This window comes from Pimephales promelas, chromosome 18, assembly GCF_988280905.1.
Source record: "Pimephales promelas chromosome 18, fPimPro1.hap1.1, whole genome shotgun sequence".
NCBI lineage: Eukaryota > Metazoa > Chordata > Actinopteri > Cypriniformes > Leuciscidae > Pimephales > Pimephales promelas.
In genome coordinates this window covers 6,740,328-6,767,907 of record NC_142786.1, presented here as the reverse complement: position 1 = coordinate 6,767,907, position 27,580 = coordinate 6,740,328, and the positions used below count along the sequence as shown (strand labels likewise).

At 36.4% G+C, this 27,580-nt stretch overlaps 2 protein-coding genes across 2 annotated transcripts in view; one reads left to right on the top strand and one right to left on the bottom strand.

Moving 5' to 3' along the window:
* Positions 1–27,580, top strand: part of trim46b (tripartite motif containing 46b) — a 50,632-nt gene that overhangs the window by 6,477 nt on the left and 16,575 nt on the right. The window lies entirely within an intron of this gene.
* snx27a (sorting nexin 27a) lies at positions 9,377–26,027 on the bottom strand. Its single transcript, XM_039678604.2, has 13 exons — positions 25,585–26,027; positions 18,474–18,705; positions 18,201–18,393; positions 16,840–16,904; positions 16,652–16,756; positions 15,104–15,182; positions 13,935–14,098; positions 13,437–13,526; positions 12,646–12,795; positions 12,413–12,541; positions 12,262–12,321; positions 12,126–12,174; positions 9,377–9,446 (listed from the first exon to the last, which is right to left on the bottom strand). Exons 1-13 carry the CDS (start codon positions 25,902–25,904, stop codon positions 9,379–9,381), a joined length of 1,704 nt encoding a protein of 567 aa, XP_039534538.1. The 5' UTR covers positions 25,905–26,027; the 3' UTR covers positions 9,377–9,378.

The following is a 27,580-nucleotide window of genomic DNA, read 5'->3' as shown; positions in this document are numbered from 1 at the left end:
CAGTGCTTTTATGATGATGTAATTATGTATGTAAATAGAGGGCGGAGCGTGCTAAAACTTTTAAGCGCCTATGTTTATGTGCAGACCATGGGTTACAGTGTAAAAAGTCATGTAATGCTGAAGATGCAGCTATTTACTCCATACTAGTATCACTGTGACTGACTATATTGTCAATAAACTTTATACCAGTGTTGTAGTCGAGACCACCTCACTCAAGTCCGAGTCGAAACCGAGACCAGAGAGAGTCGAGTCCGAGTCAAGACCGAGTCCATAGAGAGTCGAGTCCGAGACCAGAGACCAGTGAGGGTTGATTACCTAATTTACTTTTATTTACTTAGAGAAATCCTTTATTTTTACTGAATTTACTTAGAGTTTAAAAAATATGATCAGTTTAGGGTAAAAAGGCCACATAGTAGGTGGTGTTAAAAGTAATTTTATTACAATTTGTCATGCGCAGTTGTGCACTAGAAAATCACCAATCACTGGGCGTGTCAATCAATTTAAAGAAATATTTTATTAACATACATTAATAATCATGAAAAATATTTTGAATTGAACTCGAGTGGACTCGGGAATAAGTCCGAGTCCTAAAAAAAAAATGTTCGAGTACGAGTCAATTCCGAGTCCAAATGCACACGAGTCCATGACAAGACCAAGACCATTAAAATATGGTCTCGAGACCGAGACGAGTCCGAGTCTTGAGTACTACAACACTGCTTTATACAGTTGTAATTGAAATAGCTCAACACAACAAATGTTTCCCCCAAATTTGGTTCGCCCAAATTCAACTGAAACTGCACCTTTTAACGACTTGTGCAGTCTTAGAATCGTTCAACCCCTTGGCAAGCATGGCAAGAATCTTCAATACTTAGTAGAGCACCCTTTTTCTGTTATGGCCTTCGGCAAACGAGATGTATAACCAGACACCAGCTTCTGGCAGCGTTTCTGAGGAATCTTAACCCATTCCTCATGAGCAATGGCCTCCAGTTCAGCAATATTCTTGGGTTTGCTTGCTGCAAACACCTTCTTTAAAACCCACCAGAGATTTTCTATGGGGTTCAAGTCAGGGGACTGAAGAATCTTTCAGGACTTCTTCTGCAACCAAGCCTTGGTGGAATTTGAGGTATGATTGGGATCATTATCCTGTTGGAAGGTCCAATGTTGCCAAAGCTTCAGCTTCCTCACTGATGATGGCATAACGTTTTCTTCTAGAATTTCCTGATCCTTCCACACGCTGCAGGTTTCCAGTGCCAGAGGATGCAAAGCAGCCCCTGAGGATCACCGAGCCCCACCATGGTTAAAGGATTAGTTCACTTTTGAAAAAACTTTTGCTGATAATTTACTCACAGCCATGTCATCCAAGATGTCCATGTCTTTCTTTCCTCAGTCGAAAAGAAATTTAGGTTTTTGATGAAAGCATTCCAGGATTTTTCTCCATATAATGGACTTCAATGGGAACCGGATGGTTCAAGTATCAAAAGACGGTTAATAACAGTTTCAGATGCAGCTTCAAATGTCTTTAAACGACACCAGAAGATGAATAAGGGTCTTATCATGCAAAACGATCGGTTATTTCAAAACTTATTCCAAAAATGTAACTTTTATAAGGACAAATGCTAGCCTTGCTATGTTCTCTGAGGCGCGTTTGTAACGTCACGTAGTACGTAATTACGTTCAAAAGGTCACGGGCGACGTAGCCGGAAGTACAGAATCAAAATCGTCCGACATCGTTGTTTTTCCTTTTAATTCCTTTTTTTGTAAACGTGTTTGAGCTAGTTTGCACGTTCAACCTATGCGTTCAACTTGTAAACACTGACTCTGTACTTTCGGCTACGTCGCCCGTGACCTTTTGAACGTAATTACGTATTACGTGACGTTGCAAACGCGCCTCACAGAATATAGCAAGGCTAGCATTTGTCCTTATAAAAGTTACATTTTTGGAATAAGTTTTGAAATAACCGATCGTTTCGCAAGATAAGACCCTTATTCATCGTCTGATATTGTTTAAAGACATTTGAAGCTGCATCTGAAACAGTTTTTAACCATCTTTTGATACTTGAACCATCCGGTTCCCATTGAAGTCCATTATATGGAGAAAAATCCTGGAATGTTTTCATCAAAAACCTAAATTTCTTTTCGACTGAGGAAAGAAAGACATGGACATCTTGGATGACATGGGGGTGAGTAAATTATCAGCAAAAGTTTTTTTCAAAAGTGAACTAATCCTTTAACTGTTGGCAGAGCGTTCTTTTCAGTATTCCTCAGACATACCGCTGATCCATAGGAAGTTCTAGAAGTTCTGAATCAACTGAATCCCAAAACTTCTGTGGCTCATTTATATGATTTTGAGCACTTGTCATGTGCTTTTGGGTTAGTAATGGTGTACGTCGGGGTGCCCAACCCTGCTCCTGCCAATCGACTGTCCTGCACAGTTCATTTCCAACCTTAATCAAACACACCTGCCTTTAATTTTCAAGTGACCCTGAAGACCTTAATTGGTTGCTTCAGGTGTGTTTGATTAGGGTTGGAGATAAACTGTGTAGGACAGGTTTGGGCACCCCTGGTGTATGTCTTGGAGTTCTGGCCTGGAAACTGCATGCGTTTAGTACACCACTTGCCACCAAGTCTTGCCGCAGGTCTTTTCCAGTCACTCGAGAGATTTTCTGAACCTGCCTTCTCAGAAATCTGGTTGCAGCCATTCATAGCTTCATGTTCTGCACCATCCAGGTAGTGTAACCACTGTTCCTTTAACTTTGAACTTGCAAACTTCCATTGTCAGTGTCTTTAGGAACATGCTGTTCCTTGTTTGTGAAGGGCAATGATATCTTAAGCATTGCACGTTCTGACCTTGTGGTGATTTTCCTGGGACGTCCACTGCTGTGAAGATTTGCAACTGTCTTGAATGTTTTCCACTTTTGAATAATTTTCCGTGTTCAAATTGTTTGGAAATGGTCGTTAAACCCTTCTCAGATTGATGGACAGCAACAATTGCTTCTCTAAGGTCATTGCTTATGTTTTTTCTCCTTGGCAGTGTGTTAACAACACACCCGCAAACTGACAACACTTATGCTTTTATAGAGGTTATCAGTGGTGAAGACATTTGATTAGCGGTGTATGACTGCTCTTGATGTTAAGTATGTAAGTAAGGGTGACTTTGTCACCAAAGGCTTCTATATTTTGTGCTAGTTTTGGTTAAATATATAATGACAGTGTATTATGTGTTGTTCTTCATCTGAGGGTGAATTTAACTAATTTTAAGACGGCAAAAAGGACCAGATGATTTTTTTATGTTCTTACATAAAACCATAGAATTCAATTTGACTGTACTAGTATAGTTTAATGATATTTTGAATTAGAATTTAATTTTAGATCTTAAAGTTGTTTTTGGTGGCTTGCTTCATGACTGACGTATCAGGGTTAAATATCCAGTTAATTTCGTGAATCATAGCTTCTGTGCTTTATCAGCTCAAATCTGAAATTTATGACTGAAAATAAATCTGCTAGCTGAAGCCTCGGCTTAATTTGTCATTCAGCAGGCTTGTGCTTTAGTTTATATGTGGCTAATTCTCTTGTGAAATCCCCGGAGTCCTTGAGTTAGTAAATAAATGAAATTCATTTAAGTATTTAGCTGGCTTGAGGCAAATTATTTCCCGAGTGGTTGCGTATGAGAGATATGGTTCAAGTTGGTACTATTTAATTCCAGAGGCAATTCTACAGCAGGATCAAAGGAACGAGATTTATTCTTATTATGAATACCGGATAATTTCTGCTTTCTTTCATGGTTTCATCATATTTATTTTAAATAATCATCTAAGGTGGTCAGGTTGTCTTGAAACATTCTAATATTCTCAGGCCATCTGATTTCAAAAAACATCTTTGAGAGGGTACAGTGTGAAGCGTATAAGCCAAAAATGAAAATTCGGTCATTTATTACTCATCTTCATGCCGTTTCAAACCCATAGGGTTTTTTGATATTTTTGATGAAATCTGATTGACAGCTATGCAACTACCACTTTTGATGTTTCAAATAGTTCAAAGATCATAATACTAATCCATATGAAGCGAGCGATTTAGTCCGAAATAAATGAAGAGACATGATCACTTTATACGCTGAACACATTTTACTTAGGCTTTTATTCACATTTTCGGAACGACATGGGGGTGATAACATCATTTTCACTATCCCTTTAAATAACAAATCAGTTTGACATACCTTACGATAATCCTTTTCTGTTTTTAAGTCTTCCAAGTTTTGTCGAGATGATAATAGTAAACTGTTTCTAAACTTTTTTTTCATTATATTCGAGCCAACCTACAGTACTGGTCAGAATTATTTGCCCCCTTGGTAAATTTGATCAAAGATGGCTGTAAAAAATAAATCTTCATTGTTTATCCTTTTGATATTTTATTTAAAAAAGAAATGCAAAAATCGAACCTTTTATTTAATTAAAAGAGTTGAAAGCCTCCAGATACCAACAGATAAAAAAAAAATAATAATAATAAAAAAAAAAATCAAAACATGACAACCTCTGATAGAAATCTTATAATGGGCCATGTTTGGATCTTCCCACAGGACAATGATCCAAAAATAAAATGTATTACTGAGCACAAAACTAAGCATCTGCAATGGCCTTTTGTCCCTCGCGATGTTAAAAAATGAAGCTGCATACTTCTCGCGTAAGAACATTGTTTTGGTCGTGCTTCGGCTCTGCGGACTGTGCGGATGTACTAGACTTAAGTGATATAACCAGTTTAGATGGAAAGAATCTCAAGCTAACTAGCCGAATACATTACTGATACATATTAGACACATTACTTCCTTGAAAATAAATTCCAGCACAGCGTTCAATAAAATGACTTAGATTATATTTCAAATAAATCCTGTTCTTTTGAACTTCTATTCATCAAAAAATCCTGAAAAAAATCAACATTGATAATAATTAATGTTTTCTGTAGGATTTTGTGACACTGAAGACTGGACTAATGATGTTGAAAATTCAGCTTTGATCAGAGACAGGAATATAAAAAAAAATCTAAAATATATAAATAGAAAATAGTCAATTTAAATAAGGGTAGGCCCTATCGGGGCATACGATTGCTGGCCACTTGGACATGTTCTGAAATAGCGCAGGGATCAGGTAATGTCTCACTATTACTGAGAGTTATCACCCGAGTCCACGCTGTAATAGATGCTACCAATTTCCTGACAACAAACAGATCCTACTCTAAAATGGCAGTTTAATATTGAGTCAACAATAATTTATAACCAATGCGAAATCTACGTTAATTGCAGAGTTCTGCATAACAGTACATGCCAAGAACGGCATCTCCGAGTACTGTTTAAAAACGATATACTATTCTTTGTGGGGTTCATTAAAGGGACATGAACTGGCTTTCAGTGTTGTAGTACTCAAGACTCGGACTCGTCTCGGACTCGGTCTCGAGACCATATTTTAATGGTCTTGGTCTTGTCATGGACTCGTGTCCATTTGGACTCGGAATTGACTCGTACTCGAACATTTTTTTTTTAGGACTCTGACTTATTCCCGAGTCCACTCGAGTTCAATTAAAAATATTTTTCATGATTATTAATGTATGTTAATAAAATATTTCTTTAAATTGATTGACACGCCCAGTGATTGGTGATTTTCTAGTGCGCAACTGCGCATGAAAAATTGTAATAAAATTACTTTTAACACCACCTACTATGTGGCCTTTTTACCCTAAACTGATCATATTTTTTAAACTCTAAGTAAATTCAGTAAAAAAAAAAAAAAAAAAGGATTTCTCTAAGTAAATAAAAGTAAATTAGGTAATCAACCCTCACTGGTCTCGGTCTCGACTCGGACTCGACCGTCTCTAGTCTCGGACTCGACTCGGACTCGACTCTCTATGGACTCGGTCTTGATTTGGAATCGACTCTCTCTGGTCTCGGTGTCGACTCGGACTCGAGTGAGGTGGTCTCGACTACAGCACTGCTGGCTTTTTAAATTTTATTATATTGTTGTCTGAGGTCAACTTAAGATGTTCGCTTGGTTTTTGCATTCAAAAACATCCAAATGAATAAGTAATGGGCTATTTTGTTACCTAGTTTTGAGCCTACCTGAAAAACGCTGGGTTTTTATGGGCGTCTCGCACTGAAGACTTGGAAGTAAACGCCCACTGCTGTGAGTGGATAACAGTTTTGCATATTATAATGAGTTTCAACTCACCCGTCGATGCACTTCCCAGATAACACAAGTCTATTTGAAGTGATATTTACATGTGGAAGACGTATTTTTAAGAGTGTTTGCTCATCTGCATTACTTCTATAGGACGTTTAGGACGTTTGTCTAGAATGCATGTTAAACTGACATCTTCTAAACGTCTATTAGACATCTGACAGGAAACGTCCTATAGACGTATTGCAGATGAGCAAACACTCTTAAAAATGTCTTCCAGATGTAAAAATCACATCAAATAGACTTGTACTATCTTAGTGTAAGACAAAAAACACGTTTGGAAGAAGTATTGACTCATTTTGATATGATTTTTAAACAAACAAAAAAGTTAGCCCATATAGTGTACCTTTAATGCAGTTTGGTTACTTAGGATGCATTAGGAATGTCACATGAGACATCCACATTAACCTGCTAAGTGATATCAGTCATGTTGCAAAAAAGGCCTGCACATTTAAGAGAAATCAAACAATAAATAATGTTTTTTTTTTCCCAATAGGTCATTTTATTTAAAATAGTATGTTACAATGTTTCAACCTACATGATGTTTCTCAAAGTTTAATTTTTTTTTTATAACTCTGGTTAGTTTAACCCTCACACATTTCAGATATAAAACTATTGTATATCCGGTTATTGTTAATTTATGCCATTATCTAGGCTACATGAAATAATGCACGCCTGTTTATCTCCTTCACGTATGCATTATATCTTTTGTCATACAAAGCCCCTTCCTGAACCCACCACAGCACAGGCCTCGTTTCAATCCCCTCGATTCAGCAGAAAAATAAATTAACGTTTTCAGTCAGAAAAGCTACAAAGACTCTGTCAGTACTACACACAAGCAGTAAGATTTACAGATGAAGCACAGAACACAAACAAATAGCCGTTAAACTTGACAGTATTCATCCCAACATAGGCCTACCAATTTTGGGGAAAACACTCAAAACATGATTAATACTTTCAAGGTGGGTCAAAAGTTAAGAAAACACTCAGTGGAAGGATACGAGTATGTTAGTGTCTTAAGTTTTAAAACTGAAGAGTTATGATGATAGGCTATTTAATGGTTGAAATTCAAGTTAATGACACAAAACAAACAAATAATCATCCATGTTATAAATACATTCTGGTACATTCATAATCTTCCCTCCCGGCATATTGACACGAAATAAGAAACACTGACCAAACAATTAATAGTATAGCGCTGGTGAACATTACAAGGCGGAACACTTTTGACATTTTCCAGACAATACAAAGTGTCGCACCTGCTGCACTCCTGACGAAAGGACAAAATTACACGACTGTAAAACACACAAGTCGAACTTTTTTTTTTCATTCACATTGTTAAACTGTATGAACTAATCAAATATGGAAATAATCAAGACTGAAGACAAATCAAGTTTTTGTAAATACGCTTAGACCACAGATGCTACCGTGCCGTCGTGATAGGAACCTTTACTCTAACCAGAGAGCAATCTGATGTAGCACACACACACTATACAAACTCACTTATTGATCAAGGTATCGTAGCCAAGGTGGCTAAAGCATTTGGATGAGGATAAGCTCATTTATCACAGTATTGTGCTGGAATGGAATGGTGAAAGCTTCTGACTTGCATTGAACATGCATGTCTGTTAAGAAAATGTTAAGCTGTGCCTTGTCCTGTGATGAGGGGGGCAACCAAGGTCCTTTATGGTATATATTTTTTTGCTATACCATTTTTTAAGCTCTAGTTCTCTACTATGCATTAAAAGAAGAAGGTTACAACAAGAGAAAAAGCTTGAAAAAAAATTCTAGCACACTATGGGGAATTTGCACACGAGTTTGAGACTAATTAGTTGCCTTTTGCTTTCTAAGTTCGTATTCTAGGAAACACATGAGAGGACTAAACACCACAGTATTCTCAGTCGGGTCCGACGTGGTGCTGTCTCTCTGTGAGGAAAACCTCTGCAGTCTCGAACAATAAATAACACAAAAACAAACTCTGACGAGGACTCGCTCGATGATGTTCCCTCAGAGGCCAACACAGAAATAAACGCTATCTTGAGCGCAGCTGCTACTGTGTTTGATGCTGAGGCCCCCTACAGGTCGCTTGTGCGAACTACACTTAACCTTAAAGGGATAGTTGCCTCAGAAATGAACATTCGGTCTTTTCGTCATTTACTCACCCCAAAGTTGTTCCAAACCTGTATGAATTTCTTTTTTCTGCTGAACACACACACACACACACACACACAAAGATATTTCGAAGAATGTCAGTAAGCAAAAATAGTGGGGCCCCATTGACTTTCATTTTATCAATGGGGTCCATCGACTGTTGTTAGGTTTGGAACAACTTAAGGGTGAGTAAATGGTGACAGAATGTTCATTTTTGGTTAAACAATCCCTATAATGCCAGTTCATAAACAATCCTGTCATTAATTACAGAATCACACACACACACTTCTCATGTCACTGCTCCTACAGACTTGTTTACTCCTCATTTAATTGAAATAAAATTAATAAGAGCTCATTTTAGTCAGCAATACTGGGAAAATCAAGCAATAATGCCATCACAATATTATTTTAGAGATCCCACACTAATTGTTTGTATGGTGACCTTGCTACACAAATTCTTATTTCGTTTTGTTAAGGCATGACGTCCCCCTCCCATATATATATAGTTTCGTCAAACAACTGTAATAGCGGCAGCCATTCCAAATCACAAAGTGGTCATTTGTTACTACGCTGCCCTGATAACAGTGCCGATTCAGTTCTACCTTAGCTAATGCTCTCCAAAATCCAGCCAGTAGACTTAAAGAATAGCTTGTCTCCTAAACCAATGACGTGGAAGATCTTTCGATCTCGTCCTATGTGGTATTTTACATGTACTTGAGCAAGTTCAAAGTATCTATAGATGAAATGACAGCAGAACCCATTGGTGCTCTTGATCTGGGGTGAAACATCCCTGCAGCCTCTACTTCACCATGATAATGGCATTTTGCGTTGCTGTGGTTGCCACATGGAAAGCTCTGCATCTGAAAGGCACACTTTTGTCTCCGTGGAAACATGGTTGTTATGGTGTCACTGGGATGTTGCCGTGGTAACATGGTCATTATGGTGGTCTGCTCATGTGTGATGATCCAGCGCAATTTATAATTCCACAGGGGTCTAGAGAGGGGTTTTAGGAAGTGGCAATCTCACCCCCTAGGTGGCGCCATCCCTTCTGTTGCTCCAGCGGCGAGATGTAATCTACAATACAGAAGTGTTTCATTCGATTTGCTAAACATTTAAAAGGGTTTGAAAAGCTTTTAAAAAAAATCTTAAATCCCCTATACCAATTGATTTATAAATTCTGCTTTCTTTTTTACAGGTTCACTAAATTTAAAATCACATTTAGTGTTTTTAAGGGGAGAATTACATTCCCGTTAGGGTACACACCAGTCATTTTCAATGGCCTAGAATGGGGAAACTTGGGCTCACGACAATGAATTCTACTCGCCTTATCTAGTAAAGTTCAGTATAAAATTAAAGACTAGTGCGGTCAAATCGATTAATCATGATTAATCACATCTAACATAAAAGTGTGAAACAATTTATGTGTATGTACAGTATATATACACATACGCAAACTTTTATGTTAGATGCGATTAATCGCAAATAATTGATTTGACAGCACTAAAAAAATGTGTATATATATATATATATATATATATATGTGTATATATACACACACACACGCATATATTTATATATATATATATATATATATATATATACTATTTATATATATATATATATATATGAAGAGCTCTTTTCCAAAACGCGTTAAACGACATTTAAAAAAAAAATGAGTTTGTCGTGTCATTCTGCTGCTGACAGAACCCTTTCACTGCTCCATCAACGTTTCATGCCGAATCGCTATATTTCCTTGTTTAAAATGTACTGCAAGATACAGTTTCTTCCCAAGCCGCGATAAGCACCAGCCCTGTTTTTAGCCTAAACACGATAAATCCTCAAATTCAATGAGCGCTCTACACAATCCAGCACGGCGGCACTCCGAACAGAGGTTTATTATGTTCATTCATTCCTCAAAATGAGTCCTAGTTTTCTAGTCGACTAGTAGTAGATCATTTAAGCCATTTGTATTATCAGTAATCACATATATTGATTTAATTAAATGGGAGAGAAACCATATGAGCGTTTTTAATTGCATATTCCGCATCTCAACGTATGCATAAAGCTTGCCACAAAGAACCGGCAAAAGTAATGATTATGCATGAAACATTTAAATTGTTTATTAATAAACTAGTGTTTTCTGTCAGTGTCAGCAACAAAGATAAAGTTGATGATGCTTACTCGCCATCTTCGCAGTGAACGCGCATAGAGAAACGCATACTTCGAATTAGCCTACATACGCAGAGAGTTGCCAATTTATTTTAGTTTTTAATTGTTTTGTTTAAAAGTAGATATTTAAAGCTTTCTGTAGCTTAGTTCTCAGGCCTGTGTGAGGCAAGCATCGCGGTGTTTCGGTTCATATTATGAGACGCGCTCCGGTTCACCTGCGCGCCTCTGTGTCCTGATTATATTGTCTGATATTTACTTCTAATGTATTAATCCAGTCAATTTGTCGATGAAACATTTATTAAAATGAAGATACAATTTATATGAAACAAAATTTACAAGCTTTCTACAAAACAAAACTTAATAAGTGGTCAAAATCATGTCTGACGCACTCCAAATATTTTCCGATATTGGGCAGCTTTTGAATTTTGATCCTATCTTACTCATCTCATGCGGTTCCCTTTTCATAGTCTACTCAACATAGATGAAATAATAAAAATAAGTAATGTAATATTATTAAAAACAAATGTGAAATGTTTATTTTTTTTTTTGTTTGTTTTTTTAACTTATATTTAAGCGTCATGCTGCTCCGCTTTGCTCACATGTTATGTAGCCTGTGTGTGTGTGTGCATGTGCTGGAGGGGTGCCCATCCCTTTTTTGAATATCGTTATCATATATTGATCATTTTTAATAATTCGTTTTTTCATGCATATGTTGAAATTGGTACTATTTGTTTGAGGTTTATTTCGATTTATAGCGTTTTGGAAAAAAATAAAATTAACTTTTAAATTATCATTAACAATATTGTTGTTTGATTTAATAATTATTGTTCAAAATGTTCAGACTGAACCAATAAAACATTTAAACAGGATAATTTGAATATTCACAAAATGTGTGGGTCTAGGTAAAAAATTTAGTTTTCCTGAAAACTATTGAAATGGATTTATAGCGTTTTGGAAAAGAGCTCTTCATATATATATATATATATATATATATATATATAAAAGGTGCATGATTTTTGGTTAATTTTAAAGAATTTCAACACGCACACACAAACACATGTATATTTATTTGATATATTAAACATTATCATTTAAATGATAATTATAGCCTAAATTTTAAAATTATAAAATTAATTTTTACATTATTTTTTTTTTAAATCAATGAATATCAAACAATAAATTATTTATTTAATATTTTATAAAAACTGAAATGTGCAAGTATTTTATTTGCTCAATGAATAAAACAGTGTTCAATAATGAAAAGCACATTTGCTGGAGTATTTCCAATCTATTCTAGCCTACAGTGCACTGGAATCAATGGTTCCTGCATTTTGTTTTACATAATAAAGGAATACATTTCCATTCCTTGATCATCCAAGGAGGTTCAGGGTTCATTTCATGCACTGTTGGCTGAAATGAGCATCACACGCATGACATGTGACTTTGTCCTCATGCTAAAATGTAAGTGTGGCGAGTATGAACCTGTATTTTAGGTTTCTGTACGAGTATGATCATCACATGAGTATGATTGAAAAAAAAAAAAATCCCATTAAGTGATAAAATGAGGGCAAAAGGTTCTCTTACCATTATTACTACAGTTCTTATTGCCTTTGTCTGAGGCCTCCTCTTCAACCTTTAACATATCAGAGAGAAACTCATTAACAAATGCCAAAAAAAAGCAGAGAATTTTAAAACCGAAATGTGTGCAAGTTATTAATACCTCTTTCCTCCATTTGAGCTCACAGAAAATCCTCTCAAAGCACTCGTGCATGTAGTTAAACTAAAGAAGGGAACGCAAACACACTCAACCAGGGCTCATTTCTGTTCAAAATGATCTGAGAATCATAATTCAGCATTTTGGGGTGACTTACATAAGGAGTGAATATTTTGACCCAACGAGGTTTCTTTTCTCCCCGCACATATTCAAAGCAGAAGGCCATTCCCTCCTCATCTGTGTCCCATCTTTGCATCTCTGACCATTCGAACACAATCACCTGATTCTGTGAGTCAAAAATAAAGTGTTACAAATCAAACGTGTTCTCATACGGCTAATTCTACGCCTCTAGGAGGTTATGTCTGTACACTCTGAGCATCTTTCTCTCACCTCAAGAGTGCCGTCCTCAGTGCAGGCGTGTAGTTTGAAATGCTTCATGCTGATGGCCGTGATCACATGACCTTTCCTCCGCGAGTCACATGGACAGTGAGGGAAAGTCAGCTCGTTATATCCCTCACATGAGCGCAAAAGACTCAGATACTGCGAGAGAAAGATCCCAGAAAACGACAAAAAAGTGTCCAGGTTACATTTCACTCCAAAATTAAAATTGATGTTTAGTACCCAATGTTATTAAAAAAAAACTTTTCATTAATTGAAACAAAGCTGAAATAAAATATAAATATTACATAGAAAACTTTAAATGAAAAATGTTGCCTTGGGGGGGAAAAAAAGTTAAAATGCTAAAATGAGTAAATCACTATTAGTAAATATTTAAAAATCAAAATAATAGGGGAAAAAAACGAATTACTAAATTTAACTGAAGGATATAAAAATATAGAAAACTAATAGTATATAATACTATAACAACACTTTGAGCCATATATTAATTTTTGTATGATTTTAAAGTATGATTTTTTTTGCCTTACACTTATAAGAATTTGAATGTAATGGAAAGGTATTGAAAACTAAATGTTACAGTACAATAATTTTTTTTTAATGCCCCCCAAAATGTGCTTGATTTTATTATCATTAAAAATATTACTTTTAATTAGATTTTTAAGGTGACAAGTGACCTGGACGTGTTATTGACAGGGTTTCAATGAAAAGATAAATGGCATTTAAATGAAGCGTTCTATTAAAAAGTCTGTTTGGTGATCTATGACGGATAAAGTATGAGAGACCGTTGTCATCTTTCTCTGTTCTGCTAGTTTCTGGAGCTGGTACGCTTTATCCTCTGCTTTAATGAATCCCTTCTTCACATCATCCTGTGCCTGAAGAAAAGAGACCAAAACACAGAATGTAAGAGATGAACAACTCTGATATGAGTATATGAGAACCGTTTAAAAGCAAGTCATTAATGACTTTAGCTATAGAGTTTATGTAGCCCCGCCCCTTTTCAGCAATTTTGTTAACTCTACAATAAGCAAGTAAGATCTATACAAATATGCGGAATAAAATGTAAGGTAAAACAAAGCAAGCATGTGTGGTATTAGATTATGCATTAACCTGACACCTTGCAAGCTGTTCAAAGTCCATTTGCACGGTTTATGGTCCGCATTTCCCATAATGTGCGACGTGTTTATATTTATTGATGACATAATGACCATGTTATAGTATCTGGAGACACTATAAATGACTTAATCTCTGCGATAAGAGACTTGACAATAACCAGGACCGACCTGATGGAAGCAGTAGTGCAGGGCCAGTGGGTTGTCCCGCAGCAGTTCCTCTTCCTGTGTGCTGAAGAGCCACTTGCGCACCGTGAGACACGTCCCAGGGACAGCTGACGTGTAGTTCTGAACATACAGCTTGTGCGGAAACTCATTAGGAGCCAATTTGCGGACTTTAGGAAGATAAGTGCAAGTGACAAAACAGAAAAAGAGGACAAGAGAGAGATTTTCAGTAAACATTGCAAACAGTTTTTGCGTTTCTTGGTAATTTTAATATCTCTATATGAGGAAAATAATTCAATATTGTAATATACACTGCAAATCTGCCATAGGTACACTACTGTTCAAAGTTTAGGGTCAAGTAAATTTTTTTAAAATATAAATAAACTAACAAAAATAAAAGAAATTTGAAGAAATAAAAAAACCCTTCTATTTAAAAAAAAATGCTTTTGTTTTTATTCAAAGAATTTTGATAAAAAAAAAAAAAAAAAAAGGTTTTCACCACCAGACTGAACGAGTTCGATTTCCAAAAAGTTCTGTTATCAACCCCACAGTGAAACCAAACCCATACCGACTGGGTCGGATCGGCATGGAATTGAACGGTTTTTTGGAAATAGGCTCATTTTACAACTCCCCAAGAGTTAAACAGTTGAGTTTTACCATTTTTGAATCCATTGAGCCGATTTTCTGATATTTAGAAGAATGTCAGTAACCAGACAGTTTCTGGTCCCATTGACTTCCATAGTAGGAAAAAAATATATACTATGGATGTCAATGGGACCAGAAACTAACAATTGAATAACTGTAAATTATTAGTTTACGGAAGCAAAAGTCATAGTTAATAGTGTACATGTGTTCCCCAAACTAAAGTGTGACCAAACAATCCTTTTGCGAAGGATTTACACAGAAATTTGTTCTGTTCATATTTCATTAACAAGGCCCAAAGTCCTTATGAGCTCAGTAGCACCTTATCAGAGCTTGCCAGCTGGGGCAAAACATTGTTTGTTTGATTAAGAAAAGATCACGAAGCGCAGTTTAATCACTGTTAAAATGAATCATAAGCGCAATTACTTTTGACTTCATAACAAGGTCAGTGAAAATCTAAATGCTTTCTTCCCTTCCTGTTAGAGGTCAACTCAGAACACAGTAACGGGAAGGAAAATAGAGCCATTACTCACCAAATGAGTGGTTAATAACTTCGAAGAGAGCAAAGTAACTGGCCATCATGCTGTCCATCCCAACTTTCATGACAAGAGCCTGAAGCAGGGAAAATGATACTTGTTTATGACTAGGATGAGCTGTTGTTGAGGTCATTGAGTTGGTATTTAAAGGGGTCATGACATGAAATTTTTATATTTTAAAAATTATCCTTGGGAGGTTAACTATTTGCACAAAATAAATAAATAAATAAATGCCAAAAGAAATATTTTAAACCCAAATGATCTGTTTTTAGGCTCTTTTAACGAGTTCGTCAGTAAACGGTAGAGCCAGACCGATATATCGGCAGACCGATCTTATCGGCCGATATTAGGCATTTTCCAAACTATCGGTATCGGCAGTTATAATGGCCGATAAATGAATATTTCAAAAATAAAATAAAAACGGACGAAACACGCTTGAAACATGTCATGAGTGTTGGAGTTGTATAGTTTGTCCACCAGAGGGCACTCTACACCGTTCCTGTTGGCAACACTCGTTGAGTTGGTCACGAGACATACATTGCTTAAATAACAATTAAAAGAACATCCCCATCAGTTCTCTTAACTCAAATAAGCATGACAAAATTTGTGACTATCATGTCCAGTTTAAAATAAATAAATAAATAAATAAATAAAATATCGGCCGATATATCGGATTTTAAAACCCCCAAATATTTGCATCGGTATCGGCCTTCAAAATCCTTTATCGGTCGGGCTCTAGTAAACAGCCAGTGTTATGATTGGCTAACGTCACTGCATAAGAATTAGTAGGTGTGTTCGACTTCAAGCAGCGTTGCACAAAACTGAGGGACGTCTGAATTATAGCAGTGCATTGCAGTTAGAAAGTTTGTCCAACTTGAGATAGCGCAGATGCCACGTCACTGTGAAGTATGGCATCAAAATACAAGTTCAAGATTGGCTTTTCATGCAACGAACTATAATGTTATATTGTCATGTTTATCAAAGTTAAACTGATAAAAAATATATAATTGGCCCCCATTTAATGGTATTTAAGTAGTATAGGCTTATGTAAACTTTATTCTTGTACAGATGGCACTGTATTAAACAGTACATGAAAAGCGTTTCTGTTGCTTCATGAAAACATCTGAAACGTCTGTGTATTAATTGACTTTGTCAGTGTTTAAGTTCGTAAACACCACGCAAGCGTCACTACAGGAAGTGAAAGTGTCCAACTTTGAGGGCTATGTTTTCAATTCCACCTCAAACTACAAGCGGCAACTCTCCCCGATCGAGAGTTTTGAAAACATCGTCCATGTAAAAGTGTCATTTACAGACAGAGCATTATGAAATTGCTAACAGTTTGTGATGCAGTTTCTGTCACATCCATCCAATACAGCTGGCTAAAAGTTTCAAGAGAAACCTCGTTCACAAAACAATTTGCAGTCAAATGCTCTGAACAAACATATAATATAACATATAACCTTTTAGGTTTGAAAATATCAAGTAAAATTAGATTTAATGACCCCTTTACATAGTCATGTGTTGCATGAACATATGACATTTTACCTGGTAAACCTGGTCAGTGGTGCTATTCTTTCGGACTCTCACTGAAGCTGTAGTTTTATCAGGCAGCGCTATCCGTAACTCGACATCTGTTATGCTGTTGTGGTTCTGTAACACGAAGCGCATGTTAAAAAGTCCTTGAGCAAAACCACTTCCACACAGATCTACAATTTTTGCACACACGTGCTTACCTCGTTTGATTCAGACAGGAATTCTTGCATAATGTCACTCTCACCAATGATCCGCACTGAGCAGACTAAAAAGAGAAAGATGTCGAGAGACAGAGAGAGAGACAGGATATATATTTATATAGAGCTCAGCAGAAGTGTGTTTTATATCTCATGCATCTGTGAGCAACCGTACAAAACCACATCCAATGGTGGCTTACTGCAAAGATGACAATACAAAAACATCCTTGAACAAATATAAATCATCTGTAATAGAAGTAAAAAAAATAAGACAATAAAATCAGGACTTTCAAATCAGGGGCCAGATTCGCGTAAATCGTCTTGAGAAAGAAGTTAAGAAAATTCAATTCTTGAAAAAATTCTTAAGAAGAATATATATTTTTTTAAGAACTTTTTTTTGTGTGTGTTCTTTTGGCTCGCTGAAAGAAAAACACCTCAGAGCTTGTATTTTCAAAGCGCCAAGTTTTTAATGGACTGTGAAAAAAACAGAAATTTTAAAAGAGCCTATCTCAAGAAGATGCAGAACGTCTTTTTGCACTTTCTATAGAGTGAGTGTGTCCTGAATCTGGTTATCCTAACTGAACTAAGGCCTGTTAAACCGGGCTTTAAAGGTGTAGTTCACTTTAAAAAAAACTTTTGCTGATAATTTACTCACCCCCATGTCATCCAAGATGTCCATGTCTTTCTTTCTTCAGTCGAAAAGAAATTTAGGTTTTTGATGAAAACATTCCAGGATTTTTCTCCATATAATGCACTTTACTGGGACTCAAACGGTTCAAGGTCCAAATGACCGCTTCAGTGCAGCTTCAAAGGGCTTTAAACGATTCCAGACGATGAATAAGGGTCTTATCTAGCGAAACGATCGCTCATTTAAAAAATAAATACAAAAGTTTAAGTTTTATAAGCTCACATGCTCACCTTGCTCGACTCTCCTGTTCGAACTTGTTCATCAAAATGAACAAATCTTTTTTTTCGAGTCATTTGGTTCATTCATTGAACGAAATGACTCGAAAAGATTCGTTCATTTTGTTCGAACAGGAGAGTCACGAACGCTCATCACAGAACAGAGCAAGGCGAGCATTTGTGCTTATAAAACTTCTTTATTTTTGAAATTATCGATCGTTTCGCTAGATCAAACCCTTATTCATCGTCTGGAGTTGTTTAAAGCCTTTTGAAGCTGCACTGAAACGGTAATTTGAACCAGTAAAGTTCATTATAAAGAGAAAAATCCTGGAATATTTCATCAAAAACCTTAATTTCTTTTCGACTGAAGAAAGAAAGACGTGGACATCCTGGATGACATGGGGGTGAGTAAATTATCAGCAAAAGTTTTCTAAAAGTGAAGTACTCCTTTAATCTCTCACCTCTCTCCATGTATTCCTCCAATCCTCTCCTGCGAGCGTCCAGCTGTTGTTCAGACAGAGAGAAGGGCCACTTCCCTGGCAGTTTTGGGAAAGTGTAGCTGGAAAACTCTCTCTTCAGGTTCTGATGAAGTATTGCGAACTCCCGGTAACGCTTCGAGCACATCTGCCTGCCCGACATGTACACGTTATACACCTAAGACAGGAGGAAACAAAGATTATTAGCACTAAACAGCCAAAAAGAAAAAAGCGCTTATGCTTTTCTGCGCAACTCACCACAAACTTCTCGGAGTGCTGTTCCACATGTTTGTACGTGGGGACTGAAATGGGGACGGCCTGCTTGTCGCTGTAGTCGTAACTGGGCTGCACGGCACTTTCTTCTCCGGCATCGAGTCCGTCCCCTTCCTGTGCCGGGACAGAGAGCACGGTCAACACCAGCTCCCTCTCTCCGGCCCGGATCAGATCCACTACCTGCTTGTGCGTCGCCCCCTCCACGCTCACCCGGTTACTGCAGGAGAAATGGAAAAAGTGGGTCATGTTACAGGGGTGAAATATTACGATGGTTTGGGGCCGATTCATCTTTTTTTTTACTGCTTTTGAAAGAAGTCTCTCACCAAGGCTGCATATTTGACCAAAAATACAGTAAAAACACTGAAATACGCTACCCCTCGCTACCCTAGGAGGCCACGCTTACCAGCGCAGTAGTGGTTAAAACCACTTAACTGTCACCGTCCCACAGGTGGGACGCTTGCCATTATATATTTAAAACAATAATATCTTAGAAAAGACCTTAAGTAATATTGACAATATATCATTTGAAAGCTTACAATCTCTAGTTTCCATATTTGGTGACTGATTTTCAAAATAATTTACACCGTAATTTATCAATTTGCAACAAGAATATTTTCATACTCATAAAAAGTGTTCAGACCTTTATTTTGAAATAGCAATGAACATGAAAAATCATGAAAAAAAGTTAGAAACCTCAGTTTGATTTCATGCCAAGAGTTCAAAAGATAGCATCCATTCAATTATTTTAGAAAAAAAGTTTGTTTTAAATATTACGAAAAAAACAAAAAAACAAAATAGATTCACCATTTGTGTTATGGCAATAAGCTATAACGTTCATGCGTGTTCTTTGTATGTGATTCCTAGAGGTTGAATTCATATCAAAATCTGCCAAACTTCCCATACTACTTCTGAATAGGATTTCTACTTCATAAATTGTGTGAAATTTGTGAAAATAATGGTTCATATCACTCAAAACACATATGGAAATGGAGGCGCCCTAATATGGGCTGTAATGGAGTCTGGTTGTGCTTTAGTGAAAAAGTTTGGTACTGTGCCCAAACAAAATCTCACTGAAAGCTTATTTTTTGAGATATCAACCTAAAATTTGAAACACAATTTATTCCGATTTTTGGCTTTGATTTTTCTGCAGTTTTAGAGTAGCCCAGGTTTTGAAAATATATATTTTCTATAAAATATGAATAATTTTTTTTTTCATTGTACATTTCTATAAACTCAAACTTCTATAACTTTTTTTTTCTGTTTCACTTTCTTAATTTATTTCACTTCGGGAAAAATGTGCCAAATGTCTTCTTTAAAACGAGACCAATCTTACGTCTATAATCTATATTCCAAAACATTTTTGAATTACAACCATTTAAGTTTGAAATGAGCATTTCCATGTCTATTAAAAAAAAAAAAGGGGGGTGTGACAGTTAAGAGGTTAAACAACAAGTCTAGGCTACGAGTGAGACTCTGTGATGAGTCTGGCCAAATATAGAGACAGGAGCCATCTTTGGGAAACAGTCACGACAAGTCGAACCACGCTGAACGGTATGAATGGCGTTCGGGGATCGACTTATCGAAACTATTTTCTAAGGTGGCTCCTGTCTGTATACACGAAGTGAACTGTCTTTATAAAGTATCTTCTTCTTAAACCGTCTGTACACTTACACAGTTCTCAATGCTTCGTTTTGCATGTAGTGACCCTCATTATGTTACTGTGGTAGTGTGGGGCTATTTTGAGCCTTGTTAGTGGTATAAACTCTTTACATTCGATTATCATGAAAACAAACCTCAGAGAACGGTTGACTAGGTACCGATGTTTTATTAGACCAAATGTTTATTTTGCGCCGGAGTTCTCCTTTAAATGTACATTTTTTGTAACATTATTAATGTCTTTACTGCCACTTCTGATTAATTGAATGCATCTTTCAATGCGCCGGGCGGCAGTGGCTCGGTGGTTCATGTAGATTGTCTACAAACCGAAAGGTTGGTGGTTCAATCCCCGGTTCCCCCTGACCAATTGTCAAAGTGGTCAGGTGGAACCACTTTTCAAATTGGGTCTATGAAAAGCGCTATAAAAATGCAGTCCATTTACCATCTTTTCCTAACTAGAAAAAAATGAAGTCAAAATAAACCCCAAACTTTTTGAACGGCACTGTACTGTAAATATTCAAAACCTCATTGGTGTTGAGAGAACTCATTGGACCACACAAAGCAAAAATTGCCTTTATTTTAAACATTTAATTGTGATTTGAAAGCAAATCAGCCCTTTAGCAAAACGTTTTAATTGGTCATCTACATTAAGCATTGAGATACTCTTTAAACTGGTGTAATAAGCCATTTCATAATTGATGGAAATGAAACCCAGAGGTTTACATTTCAAGTAGGGAACTGCTGATGTCTTTTTTTTAAGAAGTCTGTTTTTTTTTTTTTTTGCAGCTGGAGGTTTATATTGTTTTTCAGCTAATAAAAGGTTGAGGATCACCAGGATCTCTCCATTAAATTATGAATTATTGTTTGCATATGAACATGATCCCACCAACAATGACACATATAGCAGATGCCACCTGTCCCCATCACTTATTATTATTATTACCACCATCACTTATTCATAAACCAGGTGACAGATGGAGGAAGACAGTGATGGGGAGGTGTATTTCATCATTACGCCATGCAAAAATTAATGTAGACAAAGCAGACAGACCAGCTTTATACACAACCACAGAACGAAATCCATTAGTGATTTGATTATATTAAAAGTGGAGGGAAATAAAAAAAGGCTCTTCTGGCATAGTTAATTTACATTCTCAATAGGAAAAAATAAATAAGTAAAATAAATTCATCCGTGGCATAAACAAAGACAGTGTCTCCAGTAATGGAAATAAATACTTTCCCTTTATAACAAAAATATATATACGTAACGCAGAAACATATGGTGCTTGTGTTCTCTGATATAACTTTAAATCACCAGAAATATTGATAGGGATTATAATGGGGTCTCTTTACTTATCCTAATGCCAACTGTCCATACCTCAAATCTATGCCTATGTCTCGTGCTTGAAAACTTGAAAACTTGAACATGCTGAACATTGAGTTTGAAACGGGAACAAACTGTTGTGTAACATGACATTCACATGACTGCAATGATTACCTGATACTTCCTCATTTCAGACGGAAGTACTGTTATAATTCTAAAGAAGATACCATATTGATTTTCTTTTCCTTGTTAAACATATTCATGTTTATATCACTGAAGTGAAGACAGGGACGACGCTCACCAAAGACTGTAAATGGAAAACAGCTCAGCTCATAAACAAACTCAGCATTGGTTTGTGAACCCACTCCTTCTTCCTTAAAGTAGTTCCTCAGGAAACCAGCCTTGGGCTAATGACTAATGAAACCTTTACGTACTAGGATTATTTCTCAAAAAAAAAAAAAAAAAGTCAAGACAAAAAGAAAAAAAACATCTTGAAAGTTCCAGTTCCCATATATTCATCACAAAAGGCCAGTAGATTCTTTAAAAGGGTCCAGACTTAGCATGTGAGAACATTCACATTGATTAACACAATAACAACTAGGGTTGGCACATTACAAACTAGAGCCCGATACAAATATTTATTGGTTTTAAAATCAGATATTCCGATATATCGGCCGATATTTTTTCTTAATTATTATTTCAGAAACGCGCAACAAATTGTAAAACATACATTTTCAACATAACAGGCCAAGGAGGGATGATACGTCTCATTGCTATAACTGTCACGCGCTATTAAAGAAATACTTCAGTCACATTGTCAAAAGTTAAAAGGACTACACTGTAACAACATAATGTAACAATTACTAGCCAATTCCGCTTCATTCTCGGCTTATTTAACAGCAGCAAAACTGGACAAGATAGTCACAAATTTTGTTAAAATATACATTATCAAAATATGATACAAAATATTCATTTATCGGCCATTATAACTGCCGATACCGATAATGCCTAATATCGGCCTGCCGATATATCGGTCTAGCTCTATTACAAACATTTCAGCTGATACAAATACTAGTAAAATTTTACATTATTGGTACCAATTTTCTGCTGATTTAAAAACTAACTTCAAAATATTTTGTCCCGTTTTGTCTCGTCCGTTGGTTATCATGGTCAATCATCGCGGTTTAGATCCAATCGCCCATTTAAATACAGTTGTCAATCCAGAAACTGTACAATGAATCTCTTATTTACATTGTGTTTTCATTTTGTCGGTTATAAGGATTCATTATTGAACAAAACAATTGCTCTTTTACAGTGGTGATTTGGGTGGATTGTGATTGGCTACAATGCTCAACGCGTGTAAAAAAAACAAGAAAACGCTATAAATAAAAACCTGATGCACAGGGTCACTGTGATTTTGAACAACATTCCTGTCCAAAAACATATCCCAATCCCTACACCTAACCCGACCCATAATTATCCCTAAAATCAAAGGGAAATAAGCCCCTAACCCTTGTTGTAAGTCTAAATTTGATATTAACTAAAACACTATCCCTCAAATTTGATTGGTTTATTGAAATGATGTTGATCCAGGAACAGTTCTACTTGGTAAAACAACCGGTGCTCAGACAGCGGTCAAACATCTATTCACCGTGTACTCATACTACTGGTACTGCGGAAATGCTGGTGCCATCAAATTTTGCTTTTTGGTAGAACCAGTACGTCTGACGACCTTAATAACCAATTTTTTAAAAAACGTTTTCAAAGCTGATTTGATTTTAAAGACTATTTAGCATCATTGCTTAACAACTGTTCTTAAAAAAACACTCCAACCAAAATATTTATCATGTTCCTAAAGACGTTCCTCAAGCATTTCCAGCGACTTACTAGAGGTAAAGAAATGTGTTTAAATGAACTTGTTAAAGTAAACTTGACCGATAACAACCTTCATGTCCCTAATAATAACCTTTTGAATTTCCTTCCTTTCAGGCCGGGGTAAATGCTTTCATGACATTTTTTAGTGGGATAAAATTAGCAAGATCGAATACATTACTGAAGCAGTTCGTCATTTTGAGTAAATGTGACGTTTTAAAGAGAACAATGACTGATAGAAATAACTATAGAGGAGTTTAGCATCATTTCTATTTAAAAATAGTCTCCTGACATTAGTGTGCAGTAGCCTACATGAATGATTTCTTTGTTTACACGTACACATGCCCGGAGTTTATCTAAAACACACAATTTAGATGGCCACAATGAGTTCAGACAGAGATAGACTGTCTGAAAAAAGTGGTTTGAGTGAAACCGACAGCAGCACACCACCAGCATGTGAGTTTATTGACTGAAACTGACATTGTGAAGAACAGCACCACACTCTGTGGCCCTTGAATCCTTAATTTCTGATTTTGTCATAAGATAAAACAGTGACCCCAATACGTCTCAGTTTTATAATGTGGATCATGTTACCTGTCACGCCTTCAAATAGGACCAGTGGCGTGGCTCTATACATAGGCTATATAACCTAGCTTATGAATTAACATGCAAAGCAGATCTGTAAAATATTCACCGAAGGAAGAAGATATTTTCTAAAAGCTGTTCTCAATGTTAACACGGTTGCTCATTGCAGTAAACGATCAAAATTAATTTTACCAGTAGTTACAAATACTATTATATAGTAAAATGCCAATTCATCTGTCAATATTTTGAAATAAAAATCATTAGCATTGGCTTATTAATAAGATGATCTTTCTGCCGAATGTCAAACTTACTGAAAGCCTTGTCAACAGTGCACATTTTCAAATATTTTACATAATATTATTGCCGGTTAACATGTTTTTAGTGTTAAAAACTAGAGCACAGCAGCCAATATAATACTGATATATGTAATATTGGCCAATGCATCTTAATTAAGGCAGCTGACATGTACCGTAATAGGCTGGCATATGCATTACTTTTTAAAAGTTTGGGTTCAGTAAGATTTAAAAAAAAAATTAATTTATACTTTTATTCAAGGAGTCAAGGGCACATTAAATTGATCAAAAGTGAAAGTAAAGACGTTTATAATGTTACAAAAGATTTCTATTTTAAATAAATGCTGTTCTTTCAGATCTTGCTATTCATCGAAGAATCCTGAAAAAAGATGCATTACAGTTTGCATACAAATATTAAGGAACTCAACTGTTTTCAATAGTGATTGATAATAGTAAGAAATGTTGGGCATCAAATCAGCATATTAGAATGATTTCTGAAGGATAATGTGACGCTGAAAATTTACCGTTGCCATCACAAGAATATATGACAGTTTAAAACATGTTAAAATAGAAAACTTTTATTTTAAATTGTAATAATATTTCACAATATTACAGTTTTCACTGCATTTTTTTATCAAATAAATGCAGCTTTGGTGAGCATAAGTGACTTACCGGCTGAAACATTTGAACACACACACGTATATGATGTAAAATATGTGTTTCTTTAAATTTGTTAGTTTTATGTAATCTTATTTGCTACTTTATGTGCATTATATCGACCTCATAGAATAGAATAATAGGTATTAGCCATTTTAAAAACACTTATCGGTTGACCACAGCACTTTTTAAAATGGTCAATAATATGCACCTCCCAGGCCAGGATTGTAACGCTCAGATCAAGCACAATTTAGGATGCTAACTTGTCAAGAACTACATATATCAGCTGCATCGATGATAATAGATCAATATGACTGACAGCATGTGATCATGAAACTGTCATGCATTAACAAGTCACTGAATGAGCGACTCTTCTGGATTTCTATGACACATAAACATACGCTGGCTATATAGTAGCACACACGAATAATTGAATACACGCCGATGATGACCCTGTTGCTCAACAACCGTTTTGCGTTTGAGAACTTCCAGTGCGTGTTACCTGCTCAAGCCTTACATAATAACGATCTGTTTATTGCATTAGCAGGGATGTATTGGCATGCACGGCCACGAAAGCTTAAACAAGTCCAATGCTAATGTGTAAAAATAACGCAAAGCCACCAGTGACTGTGTGTCAGACAGATTGACAGTAGAGCAAAGCTTATTCCAAGGTTAAAATGAGAAGTAATGTGCAAAATAAAAGACTTACACCTCTAGTATTCTGTCTCCTTTCACGATACCGGCCCGGTCCGCCGCACCCCCGGGTAGCACGGCGCTTACATGCTGGAGAGGAGCGTACAGCTCCCCGTTAATGCTCCGCAGTTGGCCGCCTTCACTCACTTGACCGCGGACGTTGAATCCGTATCCAGATTCTGACTTTATTATCCGAACCACGCGCGGACCCGAAGTCACCAAGGTCGGGGTCTGGCTACCAGAACCGAGCATCCCCGACCCGTTAACGCGGGGCGCTGTGGGGAGCAGTGACGGAGGAGCGGGCCGAGCAGTCTCATCTCCTTCGCTTTCCGCCATCTTTGACTCGCTTTTCACCCCCTCTCCTCTCGGAGGCCTTCAAAACAACAAGCCAAAATTACGCGTGACCCGCCCAACCATCACAAGACTTCTTTCACTTTCACAGACTGTGTCCAGTGTGTTTAGAAGAGGACGGAGACTCTTCTGGAGGTTGTCCGTTTGTTTTGGTGAATTATGTAAGAGGATATACTGTAACAGGCTAACAGTATGAGGCACAGCTGAAGGATGGTTACAATGTTTTTACCATGCTAGCAAGTAAAAAGTGACATGATGATACCAACTAAAATATTAGTACCAGGGCAAGTTGCCAAAATACAATTTCTATACATTTCTTTTGTTGTTGCTACAGCTGAATAAAACCACATTGACATTCTGACAAGAGTCAACTTAAAGTTTCAGGTCTTTTCAGATTTTAGAATATTTTTTATATATTGGGGCAAGTTGTCATATTTTTGGCCAGAACATTAATATTTTATATGTTGTTTATTATTTAAATTTGTCAAAATTTATCTCTTTATTATATTGTCAAATTAGACATTTAGCCTACTGGACTAAAGTGAAACAACTAGCACTAGTGTTCCTTGTACTTTATGCCCAGTCATATTAGTGAGAAGAATAAGTGGTGTGTTTTGACAATTTAGATGACAATAGCCTATGTATGATCTTACATCCATTTTGAAAAAAAACATAACCTACATTTGGATAAAACCACAATATCCAATGACAATCATCCACTGAGTTGTTTGTTAGAGCATCATCTTTTATTTGTAACCACAGTTCGAATAGTATAAACACTTTATTCTATTATTTTTTTCTATACATGTCTGAAAGGTGTATGCCAATGGATGTAGTTTGGATCTTGTACAGGTCTTTTCTGCCCTCTTGTGGAATTAAAGAAAACATACAAACCATGACCATTTGGAGAAGGAAATGTGTTTGCTCACAAGATGGTTAGCTGCAAACAAGGTGGCTAACTGTCAGAATTTCAGCAACACTGTCAAAGCCCAGTGTAAGTAAACAAGTGTATAATATTATGGCGATGAGAACAACCAGAATGCAGAATAAGATCTTATACATATTTGTCTTGGTTAACCCCAGTTATTTATCTTTATTATTATTATTGTTGCCACCAATGTGGTTGCAAAAGAGCACAAACATGAAGGGAAGAGCTGGAGGCTCGCATGACTGAGGTGTCAGGTGCTCAACAGCCCGGACAGAGCTTGTACAAATAACGAGGTCATATGAGACACAGCCATCTTTTAACCATATAAATATTATAACTATATTCTCAGAAGGCAAAGCACTACTACTTGGGTGGAGTGAAATCAGAGTGAAACCTTGCTAATGAATCAGATTTTTTTTTCTCCAGTACGGGTAGGCTACTACTGTGGGTTCATTGTGCAAAAACCATTTGCCTTGTGCTATTACTTTCCCCTTATTCTAGCCTATTATAATGCAATTATCTAACATTAGCCTACTGTATTATACGCTGTTGAATACATTTGGTTCAACTGTAATAAATTGCATTTAAAATATATCGATTACTGCAATAATAATTATTTATTCATGTTCTGTGATATTTATTAGCCAGGATGCGTTATTGGTTGGAATTCTAGGAAACATCATGGTATTATCTTTACAATACGTAAACTAGGCTTTTACTATCTAGTAATTTG

Bases quoted from the DNA above. Each gene is read 5' to 3' on its own strand.
- snx27a (XM_039678604.2), bottom strand. From the start codon at position 25,904: ATGGCGGAAAGCGAAGGAGATGAGACTGCTCGGCCCGCTCCTCCGTCA. The intron at 18,394-18,473 runs GTGAGTTGCGCA...CTCCTGTCTTAG, and splicing joins AGCACTCCGAGAAGTTTGTG to GTGTATAACGTGTACATGTC. The intron at 9,447-12,125 runs GTAAGAGAACCT...TCTGTATTGTAG, and splicing joins TAAGAACTGTAGTAATAATG to ATTACATCTCGCCGCTGGAG.